Consider the following 17,172-nt stretch of genomic DNA (forward strand, 5'->3'; position numbering starts at 1 on the left):
CTCATCTGTCAAATGGGGATCAACTGTGAGCCTCAAGTGGGACCACCTGATGACCCTGCATCTCCCCCAGCGCTTAGAACAGTGCTCAGCACATAATAAGCGCTTAACAAATACCAACATTATTATTCTCTGGGGCTCAGTGACCTCATCTGTCAAATGGGGATCAACTGTGAGCCTCAAGTGGGACCACCTGATGACCCTGCATCTCCCCCAGTGCTTAGAACAGGGCTCTGCACATAATAAGCGCTTAACAAATACCAACATTATTATCCTCTGGGGCTCAGTGACCTCATCTGTCAAATGGGGATCAACTGTGAGCCTCAAGTGGGACCACCTGATGACCCTGCATCTCCCCCAGCGCTTAGAACAGGGCTCTGCACATAATAAGCGCTTAACAAATACCAACATTATTATCCTATGGGGCTCAGTGACCTCATCTGTCAAATGGGGATCAACTGTGAGCCTCAAGTGGGACCACCTGATGACCCTGCATCTCCCCCAGCGCTTAGAACAGGGCTCTGCACATAATAAGCGCTTAACAAATACCAACATTATTATCCTATGGGGCTCAGTGACCTCATCTGTCAAATGGGGATCAACTGTGAGCCTCAAGTGGGACCACCTGATGACCCTGCATCTCCCCCGCGCTTAGAACAGGGCTCTGCACATAATAAGCGCTTAACAAATACCAACATTATTATCCTATGGGGCTCAGTGACCTCATCTGTCAAATGGGGATCAACTGTGAGCCTCAAGTGGGACCACCTGATGACCCTGCATCTCCCCCAGCGCTTAGAACAGGGCTCTGCACATAATAAGCGCTTAACAAATACCAACATTATTATCCTATGGGGCTCAGTGACCTCATCTGTCAAATGGGGATCAACTGTGAGCCTCAAGTGGGACCACCTGATGACCCTGCATCTCCCCCAGCGCTTAGAACAGGGCTCTGCACATAATAAGCGCTTAACAAATACCAACATTATTATCCTATGGGGCTCAGTGACCTCATCTGTCAAATGGGGATCAACTGTGAGCCTCAAGTGGGACCACCTGATGACCCTGCATCTCCCCCAGCGCTTAGAACAGGGCTCTGCACAGAATAAGCGCTTAACAAATACCAACATTATTATCCTCTGGGGCTCAGTGACCTCATCTGTCAAATGGGGATCAACTGTGAGCCTCAAGTGGGACCACCTGATGACCCTGCATCTCCCCCAGCGCTTAGAACAGCGCTCCGCGCCCAGTAAGCCTTAACAGCTGCCATCAGGCCGATTACCATCACTGCCTCCTGGATCTGGGCCTCCGCCCCGCCCCCTTCTGGGTTAAGCCCCGCCCCCTGCAAGGCTCCGCCCCTTCCGGATCGGTGACGCAAACCCGGAATCGGAGCAGATGGGAGGGGAGGGAGGCCGCTTCGGCGGTGACGTCATCACGGCGCGTCGGGTCGGCGGGGCCGCCGTCGGGGCCGGGCGTGATGACGTCAGCGGGCCCCGCGCGGGGTCCTGTGGCGATGGAGGCGTAGAGGCGGCGGCAGGTGAGGGGCGCGAGCCGCCGGGGCGGGCGCGGGAGCCTCCCCCGCGAGGGGCGTCGCCCCCGCTCCGGCCCCATGGCCGCCGGCTCTTCCCGGGGCCCGAATTCTCCCATCATCCCCCGCGACCGCAGCCTTCCCCTCCCCCCCCTCGCGCGCGCGCGCGCGCCGCTTCTGCCCTTCCTCCTTGCCCCTCCCCCCCCATTTCCCGTGACCCTCCGCGCCCCGGCCTTGGCCTAACCCACCTCGGCTGCCGGTGGCCAACCCGGACTGCACCTTCCCGAAGAAGAAGAAGAAGAAGAAGAAGAATGTTGGGATTTCTTAAGCGCTGACTCTGTGCAGAGCACTGTCCTAAGCGCTGGGGGAGACCCAGGGTCATCGGGTGGCCCCACGGGAGGCTCACTGTCTTCATTCCCATTTGACAGATGAGGGAACCGAGGCCCAGAGAAGTGCAGTGACGTGCCCGCGGTCACACAGCTGACAAGTGGCAGATCCGGGATTCGAATCCACGACCTCTGACTCCCAAGCCCGGTTTCTTTCTGCTAAGCCACACTACTTCCCTAAGTGCTGGTATGGGGGAGGGGGATACAAGCAGATCGGGCTGGACGTAGTCCCTGCCCCACATCCGAATTACGGTATTTAAGCCAAGCACTGTTCTAAGCGCTGGGGTAGATACAAGGTGATCAGGTTGTCCCACTTGGGGTTCACAGTCTTAGTCCCCGTTTTACAGATGGGGTAACCGAGGCACGGAGAAGTGAAGTGACTTGCCCTAGGTCACACAGCAGCACACACAGAGGGATGGAGAGTGTGCATTCCAAGCGCTTAGTGCTCCGCACATAGTAAGCGCTCAATAAATACCCTTGAATGAACGGAGACGCCAAGGGACCGAGGCCGGGGAGTCTCTGCCCGGCCAAACCTCCCCCGTTTTGGGGCCTGAAGCGTCCCCGGGCCTCAGGACCGAGGGCCACTCGCTCCCCCGTGGGGGTCTTCCCGGCGCCTCTCGGGCCCGGGCTGGGACCCGGCCTCGGTCCCCCTCGGTGAGGGGTCGGGGTGCCCGCTCTCGGTACCCGAGTGACCTTTGCTGACCCCCAGGACTCCCCCTGCCCTGCTGGGACGGGACTGGGCTTGAACGGGACCGTTGAGCCTCCCCACCCCTCCGCTCCCTCCGTGCTGGACAGGGGGCCGCCCGGGGCTTCAGGGGATCCCCAGTCTCCCGTCCCACTAGCTGAGAAACCAGGAAGGTGCAGCGGGTGCCGACCGTAAGCTCGCCGTGGGCGGTCAAATCGGTCTACCCTAAGCGCTTAGTACAGCGCTCTGCGCACGGTAAATGTTCGGTAAATGCGACTAACTGACCAGCTGCCCCCCTCCTCCCGGCAGGCCGCTGACCAACGGCCCCCCCGCAGCCCGGTCCAGCCATGGAGCCCCCCCGACGCCACCTTCATCGAGGGGGTGGGCAACGAGGTGACGGTGGTCGTGGGCGTGGCGGTGCTGGCCCTGGCCCTGGTGCTGGCCTGGCTCTCCACCTACGTGGCCGACGGCAGCGGCCAACTGCTGGGCACCATCGTGGCGGCCGGGGACGCCGCCGGCCTCCGGGTGGACCACCTCGTGGGCGGCTCCGTGGCCTCCCAGCCGGCCGAGCCCCCGGGGTCGTCCGCACGGGGCGAGGAGAAGGCTGAGGAGGAGGGCGGGGAGGCCGAGCCCCCCGGGGAGCCCGGGGCCGGCGGAGGGGCCGAGTCCGGCCCGGACCCCCTGCTGGATATCCGGGGGCTGCCCCCGCGGGCCCCGGCGGGGGAGGGCGGCCCCGGGCCCCCGGCCCCCGGCCCCGGCGGGAGCGGCCCGAGCCTCATCAGCGTGCGCCTCAAGTTCCTGAACGACACGGAGGAGCTGGCGCTGGCCCGCCCCGAGGACACCGTGGGGACCCTCAAGAGGTAACCGGGGTGGAGGGGCGGCACCCCGGTCCCGACCCTCTGCGTCTTGGGCTCCGACCGGAGCCGGCGCCCACCCTGCCCGGCCCTAGACAGCGTGGGGATTCATCCGGTCGGTCGTATTTTTTGAGCGCTTACTGTGTGCAGAGCACTGTACTAAGGACCTGGGAGAGTGCGGTGCGACAATTAACAGACACATTCCCTGCCCACATCTAGAGGGGATGCCAGCCTTCCACAGGATGGGTGGTAAGAAGGCAAAATCCCCAGGGGGCCGATTTGGGGGCGTCGGGTTCCCCCCCGGTCGCACGCTGGGAGCCACTCCCCACTCGCCGGGGAGACTAACACTTGAAAGGGTGGTACCGCGAAGCGTCTCTTCTGCGCCGAGCACGGTACGGAGCGGCGGGGAAGATGGCAGAAGAGCGGGTCCGCCCCGGGCCCGGCCTTGACGCCCCCTCTCTCCCTCCGTGCGGCCCAAGCAAGTACTTCCCCGGCCAGGAGCACCAGGTGAAGCTCATCTACCGCGGCCACCTGCTGCAGGACCCGGCCCGCACCCTGCGCTCCCTCCACGTCACCGACAACTGCGTCATCCACTGCCAGCGCGGTCCCGCCCCCGCCCCCCCGGACCCCGCGGCGCCCCCGGGCCCCGGGCCCCGGCCCGCCGCCTCCGGCTTCTCCGCCCTCCCCGGCCTCGGCCTGGGCAACCTCATGGTGCCCGTGTTCGTGGTCATGCTGGGCGTCATCTGGTACTTCCGCATCAACTACCGCCAGCTGTTCACCGCGCCCGCCACCGTCTCCCTGGTGGGCATCACCGTCTTCTTCAGCTTCCTGGTGTTTGGCATGTACGGGCGGTGAGGGGGGGCGGGGGGGGGCCACCCCGCTCTGGGGGAGAAAGGAGGACGCCCCCACGATGGAAGGCCGTGCCCCGGGCGGGCGGGCGGACGGACCGGCGGACCGGCTCTCGGGCGCCGGCGGGGCCCGGCGCGCCACGGACTTGGGGAGGGGGCCCCCGCCGCTGCCCCTTCCCCTCCCCCACCCCGGGCTTTGCACGCTTCAGGTTCGGGAGGACCCCCACCCCCCACACCTCCGCCGCCCCCCTCCCACACCGAGTCGCTCCTTTTTGCATTGGCGACACCCGGTCCCGGGACCCTAAATGGGGGGCAGGAAGGGTGGGCCGGAAGCACCCCCTCCCACCGCCCCCAGTCCGGGAGAGGCACCAAAGCTCCTCAACTTTTCTAGAGCACTTGCGACGATCCCCCCCGCCCCCCCCAGTTTTTATACAGCATCGGTGAAGACGAGAGAGTGACGTTTTCTTCCGAGGTGAGGCGGGGGCCGGCCAGACTCGGGGCCCAAGCCAGGCTCTCCCACAAACTATCTTGGGGGGTGGGGAGGAGCTCGGCTGCGCCCCGGACCCCGGCTTTCGGGAAGCACCTCGGCCCCACCGAACTCCGACACGTGGCTTACCAATCGGGAGATGCGTTTATTGGGGTGGGTGGGAGGGAGGGACATACACAGCGTTTACAAAGTTAGCTACCTGTACGGGATGGATTACATATGCAAAAATAAAAAGTTTCCAGACCCCACGGCCCTGTCGTGCCCATCGCCCGCCCCCGGTCCTGGCATGCATCCTGCCCTCGGGGAGGGGGTTAGATGACCCGCGGAAACACGACCCTCCCCCCCCCCCCACCCCCTTTGGCTCAGACACGTCAAGGTCGGACAAGGTGAAACAGCACACCTAGCTGGGGGTAGGGGCTGGGAGCGACGTGTGGAGGTGGGCCCCGCCTGCCCCCAACCCCCGGCCTCAGGGGAAGCCCGAGGGCCGTCAAGGGGAACGGACAGGCCGAGCCCTCGCCCTTTCTGCTCCTGGAGCCTGTGGGGGGAGTGGGGTGGCGGAGGGAGGCCGGGTTCCCAACTGGCCTTTTGGACCGGAAGCGGCCGGACCGGGCCCGGCGAGGGCAGGGCGGGCAGGCGGCCCCCGGGCACCCCAATCCGGCAGAGGCCGGGACGCGGGGGGGAGGGGAGGGATCCCCCGCCTTCCCCCAGCCACGGTCGGAGGTTAAAAGCTCGTTCTGCGGTCCGAGCGGACGTCCACATGGCCTCTCCTCCCTCTCCCCGGGACCCGGCCCGTTGGAGTTCAGCCCCCGCGGGGACTCTGGGAAAGGGGCGCCGGTTTGGGACCACCCCTCCGCCCGGCCCAGGCCACGTGGAAACAGGAGAGAGCCCTCCCCGGCCCCCACACCCCCACCCAGCGGGGCAGAGGAGGCCGAGGCCACCTGGATCACAGCGGGCCCGGGCCTCCCAGCCTGGGGCCCCCGGCCGCCAGACCAGAATAATAAATAACGTGAGAACAGCCAGAGCGACGGCCAGCCGGCGGGGAGGGGAGGGGGGCCGGGGAGGCAGGGGGGCAGGCGGCAGCCGCACCCCACTATGGGACCCGCGGGAGTCCAGGGTGGGGGGCGGGGAGCTGGAGCCACCCTGGGAGCGAGCGAGCCCTTTCCCCAGGAGGGGGATGAGGTAAAAAACAAAAAACGAAGCAGCACCGTGCCAGCTAGGGTGCACCCCCCGCCCCCTCCCACCTTCAACCCCAGCCCCGGGTCACTGACCGAGTCGGGTCGTCGGCCAAGTCGGAGCCCCGGCCCGGCCCCTCCGTCCGGCAGCCCGCCGCGGGCCGGACGCGAAGACCCCCGGCTTCCCGCGGGGCCGGGGAAGAGGAGGAGGAGGAGAGGGTGGAGCCGGGGGGGACCGGGGCCGCGGGGCACCGGAGGGAGGCCGGGCGGGGCCGGAGCCGCCCTCCCGCCTCTACCGCCGGATCGCCGTCCCCACGTCCACACGCGGAGCTTCCAGCCGGGGCCACCCCCACAACGGGGCTTCCCGGCCGGCCCCGAGCGGAATCGCCCGGAGGCGGCCCGGCCCGGGTCCACGCGGGGCCGCGCGTCCGGGGCCGGCCTCCGTCTCCTTGGGCGCCGTCGCCCGGCCGCGGGGGCGTCGGCCGGGGGCGCGTCCGAGCCCCGGGGCCTCCCGCGGCCCGTGGCCCCGCCGGGCCTCCCCCTCGCTTGGGGGGCGCCGTCGGGGCGCCCGGGGAGATGCCGCAGCTCAGTTGACGTCGTCGTAGATACCGGGCGTGGGGGGCGCCAGGGGCGCGGGCGGCTTGGGCTTCTTCTTTTTGCTGGAGCCCAGGCCGGGGCCCGGGCCCGCCAAGCTCAGGGGCGGCTTCTTCTTCTTGCTCTTGCGCGACTCGGAATTGTTGGTGCCTGGGGAGGGGCCGAGGGGGAGGGCCGGTGGGCGACCTCCGGGCCGCTCCCCGCCACCCCGCCCCCCGAGCCGAGAGGCCCGGACGCGGGTCGGGACCTCGGGCCCGGGGCTTGCCGGGCCGCGGCCGCCGCCGGGTCCCGGGGGCCCCCCCCACCCGACCCCCGGCCCTCACCCCCTCCCCTCGGCCCAGCGGCGGCGCTCACTGGTCTTGGAGGAGGCGGAGTCCGGGGGGGAGAGGTCCGCGGGCCCGTCCCACTGCAGCCGGCTCATCAGGGCCTGGCCCTCGGCCCCGTCGAAGCTGTTCTCCGCCGAGCCTTCCACCTCGGGCAGCGAGCTGCGGACGACGCCCGGGGGTTGGGGTGGGGACGGGCCCCGGGTCGGCGGGGAACCGGGCGGCCCCCCTCCTCCGCCCGGCCCCGAATCCCCTCGCCCGGCCCCAGGGCCACTTACGCGGAGGAGCCCAGCTGGTAGACTCTGACCGCCCGCCGCTGCTCGTCCGTATGCTGGGGGCAGCGCAGGGACCTGCCCCGCGGGGGTGGGGGGGGGAGAAAGCGGGGGACCTTCAGAGCTGGGGGACGGGGGCGGGGGGGGGGGAGGGGGCGCCTGGCGGTCCCGGCCCCGCCCTCCTCCTCCTCCCCCACGTTCGGGGCCCGAGGGGCGGCGCCCCCCGCCCCCCGCGGGGCCGGGCCGCACACCCACCTCGTGCACATCTTCTTAGTGTGTTCGGAGATCACCCCGCATTGCTGCCAGAGGGACGCAGAGGTGAGGAGGGGCTGGAGGGGGGCGGGCCTGAGTGCCGAGCCCGGCGACCCTTCTCCCCCCGGCATGCACGCACGCGAGCCCCTGTACGCGCGGACACGCGCGCGCGCTCCCACCGCCCCCCGTCCCGGAGGCTCACGGTGGTAAGCAGAGAGCGCAGCTCCTCGGGGCCCAGAGACTCGTAGTTGATCCCGGCCGAGCTGCTGTACTGCAGGGCAGAGCACGGGGTCTCGGTGGGGGGGGAGGGGGAGAACAGACGGTCACGGTGGCGGGGAGGGGCAGAGGACGGGGTCTCGGTGGTGGTGGGCAGGAGGGAGAAGGGAGGGTCACGGGGAGGGGGAGAAGAGTCATGGTGGCAGAGAGGAGGAAAAGAGAGGGTCTCGAGTGGGGTAGGAGAGAAGAGATTTGGGAAGGGAGGGGGCAGCAACCTACGGAACGCGCCCCCCCCACCCCTCCCAGAGGTTGGCCGTAAGTGGCTCTTTAATAATAATCAAGATATTTGGGAAGCAAGCACTTACTACGTGCCAGGCACTATACTAAGCACGGTGGTGAATACCGGCAAATCGGGTCGGACAGTCCCTGGCCCACACAGGGCTCCCAGTCTCCATCCCCATCTTCCAGATGAGGTCACTGAGGCCCAGAGAAGGGAAGTGACCTGCCCAAGGTCACACGGCAGACAAGCGGCTGAGGGGGAATTAGAACCCAGGAGCTCCTGACTCCCAGACCCGGGCTCTAGCCACGACGCCACGCTGCTTCTCTTGGCTGGCTCTTGAGCATTGGGAGGCCCCCCGCCCCGCCCCGCCCCGCCCCCCAGCAGGCGAGAAGCGGACAGCCTCCGGCCCAGGGCCCCCGTTCTCTCCCCGGGAGAGACCCCAGCCCAGCCCAGGGGACGAGGGGGCGGGTCACCTGCTCACCTTGAAGGGGTCAGAGTTGCTGCTGAGCTCCCCTACGAGAAGGCAAGAGAATTGAGGGGGGAGGGGGTCAGCACAAGGGGCACCAGGCCGGGAGCTCGGTCCGGGGCGGGCAGGAAGGGCTCCGACCTCACCCCCGCCGGACCAAACCTTGCCCCCAAACCACTCACCGTTTTTGTGTTTGAGAGATTTGGAACGGCGAGGTGAGTTAGGGTTCTGGAACGAGAGAGAGGGGGGCTCTGTGGGGAGGGGCTCCGCCCCGAGGACGCGGATCAAGTGCTCTACTCCCCCTAAGGGTCCCGACCGGACCCCCGGGTCTTCCGGGCCCCGGGGGAGGGTCTCCAGCCCCCACCCGGGCCCCGCTGGAGCTCTTTGCTCCTCTCCCGGCCTTTTCCGCGCTCCCAAGAGCCCGCTCACCTTGTCTGATTTTCTCTTCTTGGCTGTGGTGGAGGAATGGAGCAGAAAGAGAAGGACGGGGAGCAGGAGGAGGAGGAAGAAGGGCGGAAGAAGGAAGGAAGGAGAGTTTAGGCTGGGGGCTAGCACTGCAACGCCAAATCCAAGACTCTGTGAGTAGAAGCTCCGTTGTGAGCAGGGAATGTGTCTGTTTTTGTAGTGTACTCTCCCAAGAGCTTAGTACAGTGCTTTGCACACAGTGAGCGCTCAATAAATACGACTGAACGCTCCACGCGTGCCCCTCCCAGGGCCCATTTGCGACCTCCGCCTGCCCCAGCCCCTCTCCCCGGCGTCCCGGATCCGCGCCCCGCCCGGCCTTCCCCCGGTCCGCCCCGGGCGACCACCTTTCTTCTCCGAACCGTACGACCAGTCGTTATCATTGATGTCGTCGTTGTCCTCTTGGTCGCTCTCGGACTTGTTCATGTTGTTGCTGCTGGCGATCCTGCCGGGGCGGGGAGAAACCCATCACAGTTACCATTATTATTAGGGAGCAGGGCGGTGCAGTGTGGCGGTGATAACAATAATTGTCGTACGCGGGAAGCGCTTACTAGGTGCCAGGCACTATACTAAGCGTTGGGGTAGATACGAGGTAAGCGGGTTAGATGCAGTTCTTCATCCCCATTTTCCAGATGAGGTCCCTGAGGCCCAGTGACTAACAATTTAATAATAATTTCGGTATTTGTTGCGCACTTTTACTACGCGCTAGGCACTTTACTAAGCGCTGGGGTCGAGACAAGTGAATCGGGTCGAACCCAGTCCCTGTCCTTCCTTCGATCCTATTTATTGAGCACTTACTGTGTGCAGAGCCCTGTACTAAGCACCTGGGAAGCAGAATCCAGCAACAGAGAGAGACAATCCCCGCCCACAAGGGGCTGGCAGGCTCAATCCCCATTTTACAGATGAGGGAACTGAGGCCCAGAGAAGTGAAGTGACTTGCCCAAGGTCACACAGCAGACGGGTGGCAGAGCCGGGATTAGAATCCATGACCTTCTGCCTCCCGGGCCCATGCTCTATCCATTACGCCTTGCCGCTTCTCATAGCGAAGCAACTTGCCCAGGGTCACCCAGGAGGCCCGTGGCAGAGCCGGGATTAGAACCCAGGTCCTTCTGGCTCCCAGGCCTGGGCTCTATTCACTAAGCCACGCCGCTTCTCCAGCCAAGAGAGAACCCAGCAGGAGCCCGGGAATGCCGAGCCCAGGAGTCGGGGTCGCGGAACACCAGAGTACCGAGCCCGGGACCCCAGGCGCTTATCACCTCTGGTCGTATTTACTGAGCGCTTACTCTGTGCAAAGCACTATAAGAAGCGCTTGCAACAGACCCATCGGTAAATTCTATTAATGTTGCTCCTTGTGGGCAGGGCCCGACTCCGTCGACTGCGTCGTGCTCTTCCCAGTGTACAGAAAGCGCTCCAAAGACACCATTGTAAATTAGAATGTAAGCTCGTTTCGGGCAGGGAATGTGCCTGTCGTGACGTTGTATTCCCCCAAGCGCTTAAGTACGGTGCTCTGCACACAGTAAGCGCTCTATAAATACAACTGACCGACCGACTGACTGAAGAGCGGGCAAACCCCAGGAGCCGAGCCCCGGGGGTGCAGCCAGAGGTCCGGGGGGGCGGCTGGGAGCCCGGGAAGGGCGGGGGTCCGGACGCACCGGCGATTGGCGATACGGCTGCTGTTGCGGCCCATGCCCAGGCATTTCTCCAGGTGGGGGGCGAAGCGGGAAGCCGCGATGCTGCGGCTGCAGTTGGGGCAGACGCACTCCTTGTTCTTCCACTGGTTGTACACCTGCCCGAAGATGTCCACCCCGGGCTGGTCCACAATTTCTGCAGGGGAAAGGGGAGGAGCTCGGCTCGGTCCCGGCTCCCCTCCCCCCCGCGGCCCCCGTGCCGTCCTCCCGGACCCAGGAGTCACCTGGGAAGGTCCGGCTCCTCTCCTGCCCCGAAGCCCTCGGGCCTCGAGTGGGAGTGGGGCTTTAGGCGGCCGCCCCGGCCTAAGAGGTCGGGGCCCGTCGGGGTCCAGCAAGATGCCCAACTCGAAGGGCTCCCCGTAGAGGCCGTGGGAGAGGGGATGGGGAAAGGGCGAGGGAAGGGGCGGGTCCCAGGGCCTCCAGGAGGAGCGGCGAAACCCAGGCCCTGACGCCGGGGCGGTGGCCCTCGGCGGCCCAGTCTCACCGAAGTCCTTCATGCTGTCGGGGTCCGTGTCGTCCAGGAAGAAGTAGCCGCACTTGACCGCCCGGTGAACCTCGAAGCAGAGCCCCAGGCAGGCATCCTCCACCAAGTCCGTGAAGATCTCGTGAGCAAAGGCCTGAGGGGGGCCGAGGAAGGGGGGGGTCACAGGGTGGGGGGGGCACCCCGCCGCGCCACGCGGCTCCTCCGCCCCCAATCCACCCGCTGCCAGTGAGCCCCGCGGAGTCTCCCCTCCCCATCCCAAACCCCCACCCAGGGGCTCCCACACGGTCACCTCCAGCTTGCTGTTATCCAGGCCAGACAAAGACATTTCCTCCATTTTCATTTGCAAACCCTCGGGGAGAAGAGGACACTGGGACTGTTCATAGCACGGTGGGGCGGCGAGTCCACTGCACACACAGGCCAATCGATCAGTCAGGCAGCGGGCCGGCACACGGCACCATACTGAGCGCTTGGGGGGGACGAGACGCCACTGCCTCCCCTTTTCCTCTTAAGGACTGAAAGGTCGCAGACCGGGTCGACCACGTGAGACCCCCCCCAAAGGCCGGGGAGAAACGCCAGCTTCGCTGCTCCTCCACCCCCGACTCCCTCCTCAGCCACCTCACCGGGCAGGGTGCCTCCCAAACGCTTAGTACGGCGTCCTGCTCACGGTGAACGCTCAGGAAATACGACCGATGGATGGCAGGCCCACGTGGAAACGGGAGGCGGTTCCTCTGGTCCCTTCTAGACTGCACATTCACCGGGGGCAGGGAATGTGACTGTTTCTCATTCTACTGTACTCTCCCAAGCGCTTAGTACGGTGCTCTGCACGCAGGAAGCACTCAATCGATAGGATTGAATGAATTAATCAATGAACGAGAAGGGTTTAGGGGGACCGGGTGCCTAAAAGGACGGCACAATAGCCAAGCCCGATTTTTCCCACACCCTCCGGCCCCGGGCGACTCCCTTTTGGGGCAGCCGAGAAAACCCCACACCCCAAATCCCCGTCCTCTTTGTGATGGGGGAAATGGGGGGGTTGTGTGGAAGAGAAGGCACAGAGGAGGGGAGCTTCCCTTCTCGGGCGGGCAGGTGGACAGACGGATCAGGTGGACAGACGGATGGACGTGCCCAGGCCCCCGAGGTGGAGAGGTGGTGGGAGAGAGAAGATGGAGAGGGTCCCTTCCCCTCCGTCTTCCTCGTGGGGAGCATCAGCCGGGCCAAGGCCGGGCCCCCCGAGGAGAGTGGAATGGAAGGGAGGAAGGCCGGAGGGGCTGGGGTTGAGGGGCTGGTGCTGGGGGGCTGGGGGTGGTGGGGGAGCTGGGGGGGGGGGGTCTAGTGTTGGGGGTTTGGGGGTGGTGCTGGGGGTTCTATGGGTGGAGCTGGGGGGGGGTCTACGGGTGGGGCTGGGGGGTGTCTGGAGGTGGTGGGGGAGCTGGGGGGTCTGGTGCTGGGGGTTTGGGGGTGGTGCTGGGGGATCTATGGGTGGACATGGGGGGGGGGTGTCTACGGGTAGGGCTGGGGGGGCTGGAGGAGGTGGGGGGTCTGGAGGTGGTGGGGGAGCTGGGGTTCTGGTGCTGGGGGTCCGGGGTAGGGCTGGAAGTCTGGGGCTGGGAGCCTGGGGCTAAAGCCGGGGAGTCTGGGGGTGGTGCCGGGTGTCTGGGACTGCCGTGGGGAGGTCTGGGGCTGGAGGAGGGGGTCTGGGGCAGGGGGCGTCCCTCCGTCTCTACGGCTAGGGGTCTGGGGGTGGTGGGGGAACTGGGGGGGGGGGATCTGGGGCCGAGGGGCCGGAGCTGGGGGTCCGGGGTAGAGCTGGAAGGCTGAAGCCGGGGGGTGGTGCTGGGTGTCTGCGGCTGGAGCAGGGGATCAGGGGGCGGGGGGCAGGGGGCCTGGGGCAGGGGGCCGGGGGCCTGGGGCAGGGGTCGGCCCTCCGTCTCCACGGCTGCAGCCGCAGTGGGGCAGCAGCTCCTCGGGGAACAAAGGCCTCTTGCGGGGCCGGGGCCGGGACAGCCCGGCCGGGGCCGGGGGGACCACAGGGGGGGGAAGCGGCCCGGAGGCCTGGGGGTGGGGGGGGGGGCTGGATGGAGGGGAGGGGACGGAGGAGGGGGCGGACGACGGCCCCTCCCCCAGTGCAGCCCCTCCCCCCGGGCCGCGCTCCCCCCCCTCCCCTCCCCCCCCTTCCCCGCACGTCCCGCACTCACCCCGGCCGGGGGCTCCCGGGTCACGGCCCGGCCCGGGGGCGGCGGAGGCGGAGGCGGAGGCTGCGGGCGCGGCTGTCCATGGCCCCGCTGGCGCCCCCGGGGGCCGGGGCCGGGGCCGGGCCGGGCCGGGCCGGGCCGGGGGAGGGGAGGGGAGGAATGGGAGGGGCCGGACTGCTCCTCCTCCTCCTCCTCCTCCTGCTCCTGCTCCTCCCCCCGGGCGGGACCGGGACCGGGAGCGGGACCGGGACCGGAAGCGGGACCCCTGCCCTGCCCTGCCCTGCCCCTGGCTGCGGGGGCGGGGCGGGGGCGGCGCTGCCGCTGTTGCCGCTGCTGCCGCTGCTGCTGCCGCTGCTGCCGCTGCTGCTGCTGCTGCGCTCTGCCCTCCCCCTCCCCCTCCCTCGGCGCAGCCGCCGCCGCCGCAGCACCAGCATCGGCCACCGGGGGCGCGGTGGGGCGGGGGCGGGGCTGCGGGCGCGCCTCGGCCAATGGGAGCGCGGCGCCCGCGCGGGCGGACCAATGGGAGGCCCAGACCGCCTTGCCGGGGGCGGGGCGGGGCGCCCCCTGCCGGGCCGCTCCATTGTTGCAATCCCGGCGGGCGGGGGGGAGGCGGCGGCGGCGGCCGGAGGCGTCTCCCCCGTCCCTCCCTCCCGCCGCCGGAAACCGTCACCTCGCCGCCCCTCCCCCCCCCCCCGCCGCGGCGGGAAGCCGGAGCCCCGGCGGGACCCCACCGCCCCGCCACGTGCCGCCTTCCCGCCTCCCCCCAGTGTTGCTATTTCTTAAGCGCTTACTCGGTGCCCAGCGCTGTTCTAATAAGGTCGGTATTTGTTAAGCGCTTACTATGTGCGGAGCGCCGTTCTAAGCGCTGGGGGAGATAGGGGGTCATCAGGTGGGCCCACGGGAGGCTCACGGTTCATCCCCGTTTTACAGATGAGGTCACTGAGGCACAGAGAATAATACTAATGTTGGTATCTGTTAAGCGCTTACTACGTGCGGAGCACTGTTCTAAGCGCTGGGGGAGATACAGGGTCATCAGGTCGCCCCACGCGAGGCTCACAGTCTTCATCCCCGTTTTGCAGATGAGGGAACCGAGGCACAGAGAATAATAATGTTGGTATCTGTTAAGCGCTTACTATGTGCGGAGCACTGTTCTAAGCGCTGGGGGAGATACGGGGTCATCAGGCTGTCCCACGTGAGGCTCACAGTCTTCATCCCCCTTTTACAGATGAGGGAACTGAGGCCCAGAGAAGTGAAGAGACTCGCCCACAGTCACCCAGCTGTCGGGATTCGAACTCACGACCTCTGACTCCCAAGCCCGGGCTCTTTCCACTGAGTCACGCTGCTTCTAAGCGCTGGGGGGACATGCAAGGTCATCAGGAGGGGCTCACGGTCTTCATCGCCATTTGAATATTGATGAGATTTCTTCAGCGCTTACTGTTCATTCAGTAGCATTTGTCGAGCGCTTACTACGTGCAGAGCACTGGACCAAGCGCTTGGAATGGGCAGTTCGGCAACAGAGAGAGACCATCCCAGCGTGGCTCAGTGGAAAGAGCACGGGCTTGGGAATCAGAGGTCGTGGATTTGAAGCCTGGTTCTGCCACTTCCCAGCTGTGTGACCTTGGTCAAGTCACTTCACTTCTCTGTGCCTCAGTGACCTCATCTGTAAAATGGGGATTAAGAATGTGAGCCTCACGTGGGACAACCTGATTACCCTGTAAATCTACCCCAGCGCTTAGAACAGTGCTCTGCGCATAGTAAGCGCTTACCAAATACCAACATCATTATTATGATTATTATCCCGGCCCAATGACGGGCTCACGGTCTAATCGGGGGAGACGGACGGACGAAAACAAGACAAGTTAATCGCAAGAAGCACTGTGCCAAGCGCTGGGGAGACGCAAGGTCATCAGGTGGTCCCACGTGGGGCTCACGGTCTTCATCCCCATTTGAATATTGACGGAATTTCTTCCGCGCTTACATTAGGCTAAGCGCTGGGGGAGATCCGAGGTCATCAGGTGGTCCCACGTGGGGCTCACGGTCTTCACCCCCATTTTACAGATGAGGGCACTGAGGCACAGAAGTGAAGACACGTGCCCAGAGAAGTGAAGTGACTTGCCCAAAGTCCCACGGCTGACAGGGGGCGGGGTGGGGATTAGAACCCATGTCCTCTGACTCCCAAGCCGGGGCTCTTGCCCCTGAGCCACGCTGCTTGGCAAAGCGCTACTTTCCAAGCGCTTAGGAAAGCGCTCTGCACACAGTAAGCACTCAATAAATACCCACAGCACTGTGCGCATTTCATATGCTATTTATTGCTCTATTTTGTTAATGATGCGTGTATCTATGATTCTATTTATAATAATGATGATGGTATTTGTTAAGCGCTTACAATGTGCAAAGCCCTGTTCTAAGCGCTGGGGGGATTCAAGGTGATCAGGTTGTCCACTGAGGCCCAGAGAAGTGAAGTGACTGGCCCAAAGTCACACCACGTGGGGCTCACAGTCTTCATCCCCATTTTCCAGACGAGGTCGCTGAGGCCCGGAGAAGTGAAGTGACTGGCCCAAAGTCACACCGCTGACAAGCGGCAGAGCGGGGACTAGAACCCATGACCTCTGGCTCCCAAGCCCGGGCTCTTTCCACTGAGCCAGGTGATATTTACACCAGACTACTTGTTTTGTTCCGTTGTCTGTCCCCCCGACCCCGTTTAGACTGTGAGCCCGCTGTTGGGCAGGAATTGTCTCTTATCTGTCGTCAAACTGAACATCCCAAGCGTTTAGTACAGTGCCGTGCACACAGTAAGCGCTCGATAAATATGATCGAATGAATCCACGGCCTCCTCAGCCCCCTCCTGCAGCACAAGCGACGGAGGCTAGACGAGGGCCGGCCTGGGAGTCAGGAGGGACCGGATTCAATCCCGCCTCCGCCCCCTTGTCTGGCGTGTGACTTGGGCAAATCCTTTCGCTGGGGGTCAGGGACCTCCTCTGGGAGAATGGGATTGAGACTGGGAGCCCCATGTGGGACAGGGACTGGCGTCCAACCTGATGGCCTTTGTATCTACACTAGCGCTATAGGGCAGGGCCTGGCCAGAGTAAGCACCCCAACAAATACCATTTAAAAAAAAAAAAGAAAAAGGCAGAACCGGTTTAGTCAGGGAGAGAGTTGCTATTTTCATGGGGAGGGTGATCTTTAGAAAGAAAGGGCAGCCCTATAGAAGGGGAACCCAGGAGAGGAACACTTTAGAATAATGGCCTGGTGGGTAGAGCCCGGGCCTGGGAGTCAGAAGGTCATGGGTTCCCACCCTGGCTCTGCCGCTTGTCTGCTCTGTGACCTTGGGCGAGTCACTTTACTTCTCTGGGCCTCGGTTCCCTCCTTCAGGAAAAAATGGGGATTGAGACGGTGAGCCCTTCTGCGGGACGGGACTGCTGTCCAACCCCAATCGTACTCGTATCTAAACCTAGTGCTTAGAACAGGGCCTGGCAACATAGGAGGTGCTTAAGAAATCCCCGTAATTGTGATGATGATGACGAAAAAATAATAATGGCGTTTTGAAGGCAGTAAATCCGGGCTCCGCACTCTACCGACGAGGAAACCGAGGCCCAGGGACGTGGGTTTGCCCCAAATCCCCCACCTGGAACTCGGCCGGGGGTCTTCCCCCAGCCTGGCCTCTCCTCCTGCCCCAGGGTGACAAATACCCTGACCTTTAGAGAAGGCGTTTGCCCGTGCCAGGCTGGACTCCTAGCCATCCCTGCCCACAGTGACCACGGGACACAAGGCAAAAACCTTCGTTTTCACTTTATTATACAAAAAAAAAAATCCTGCCAACAGCCTCCTGGCCAGCTCCTCTTTAACACACCCCCCCCCCCCCCCCGTGATACAAATGCAAGTTGTGGTTGTTGAAACCTACAAAATACTGAAATATTAGGAAAAAACGGGGGGGGGGAAGAAGTGTCCCTCCTCCCCCCACCTCAGTGCCAAAATGCACTGTGTGATCC

The 17,172-nt window shown here is 64.8% G+C and overlaps 2 protein-coding genes across 6 annotated transcripts; one reads left to right on the forward strand and one right to left on the reverse strand.

The window, feature by feature from the left end:
* Nucleotides 1-2,319: 2,319 nt before the first annotated feature.
* Nucleotides 2,320-4,968, forward strand: TMUB2 (transmembrane and ubiquitin like domain containing 2). The gene is made up of 2 exons (XM_001519611.5): nt 2,320-3,456; nt 3,930-4,968. The coding sequence occupies exons 1-2, from the start codon at nt 2,867-2,869 to the stop codon at nt 4,303-4,305; spliced, it is 966 nt and encodes a 321-aa protein (XP_001519661.4). The 5' UTR covers nt 2,320-2,866; the 3' UTR covers nt 4,306-4,968.
* Nucleotides 4,969-5,113: 145 nt separating this feature from the next.
* On the reverse strand, nt 5,114-13,288 carry ATXN7L3 (ataxin 7 like 3). Of its 5 annotated transcripts, none has more exons than XM_029075568.2 (13): nt 13,187-13,288; nt 11,284-11,398; nt 10,995-11,127; nt 10,475-10,646; nt 9,170-9,267; nt 8,790-8,812; nt 8,543-8,588; nt 8,376-8,407; nt 7,601-7,669; nt 7,402-7,475; nt 7,153-7,224; nt 6,906-7,036; nt 5,114-6,701 (listed from the first exon to the last, which is right to left on the reverse strand). In XM_029075568.2, exons 2-13 carry the CDS (start codon nt 11,332-11,334, stop codon nt 6,544-6,546), a joined length of 1,059 nt encoding a protein of 352 aa, XP_028931401.1. In that variant the 5' UTR covers nt 11,335-11,398; nt 13,187-13,288; the 3' UTR covers nt 5,114-6,543. The 5 variants fall into 5 exon arrangements, with proteins under 5 accessions (XP_028931401.1, XP_028931399.1, XP_028931403.1 ...); XM_029075566.2 differs by having other exon boundaries at nt 7,601-7,690; XM_029075570.2 differs by having other exon boundaries at nt 7,402-7,445; nt 13,187-13,287.
* Nucleotides 13,289-17,172: the final 3,884 nt, after the last annotated feature.

This window comes from Ornithorhynchus anatinus, chromosome 11 (genome assembly GCF_004115215.2).
Source record: "Ornithorhynchus anatinus isolate Pmale09 chromosome 11, mOrnAna1.pri.v4, whole genome shotgun sequence".
In the NCBI taxonomy this organism is placed as follows: domain Eukaryota; kingdom Metazoa; phylum Chordata; class Mammalia; order Monotremata; family Ornithorhynchidae; genus Ornithorhynchus; species Ornithorhynchus anatinus.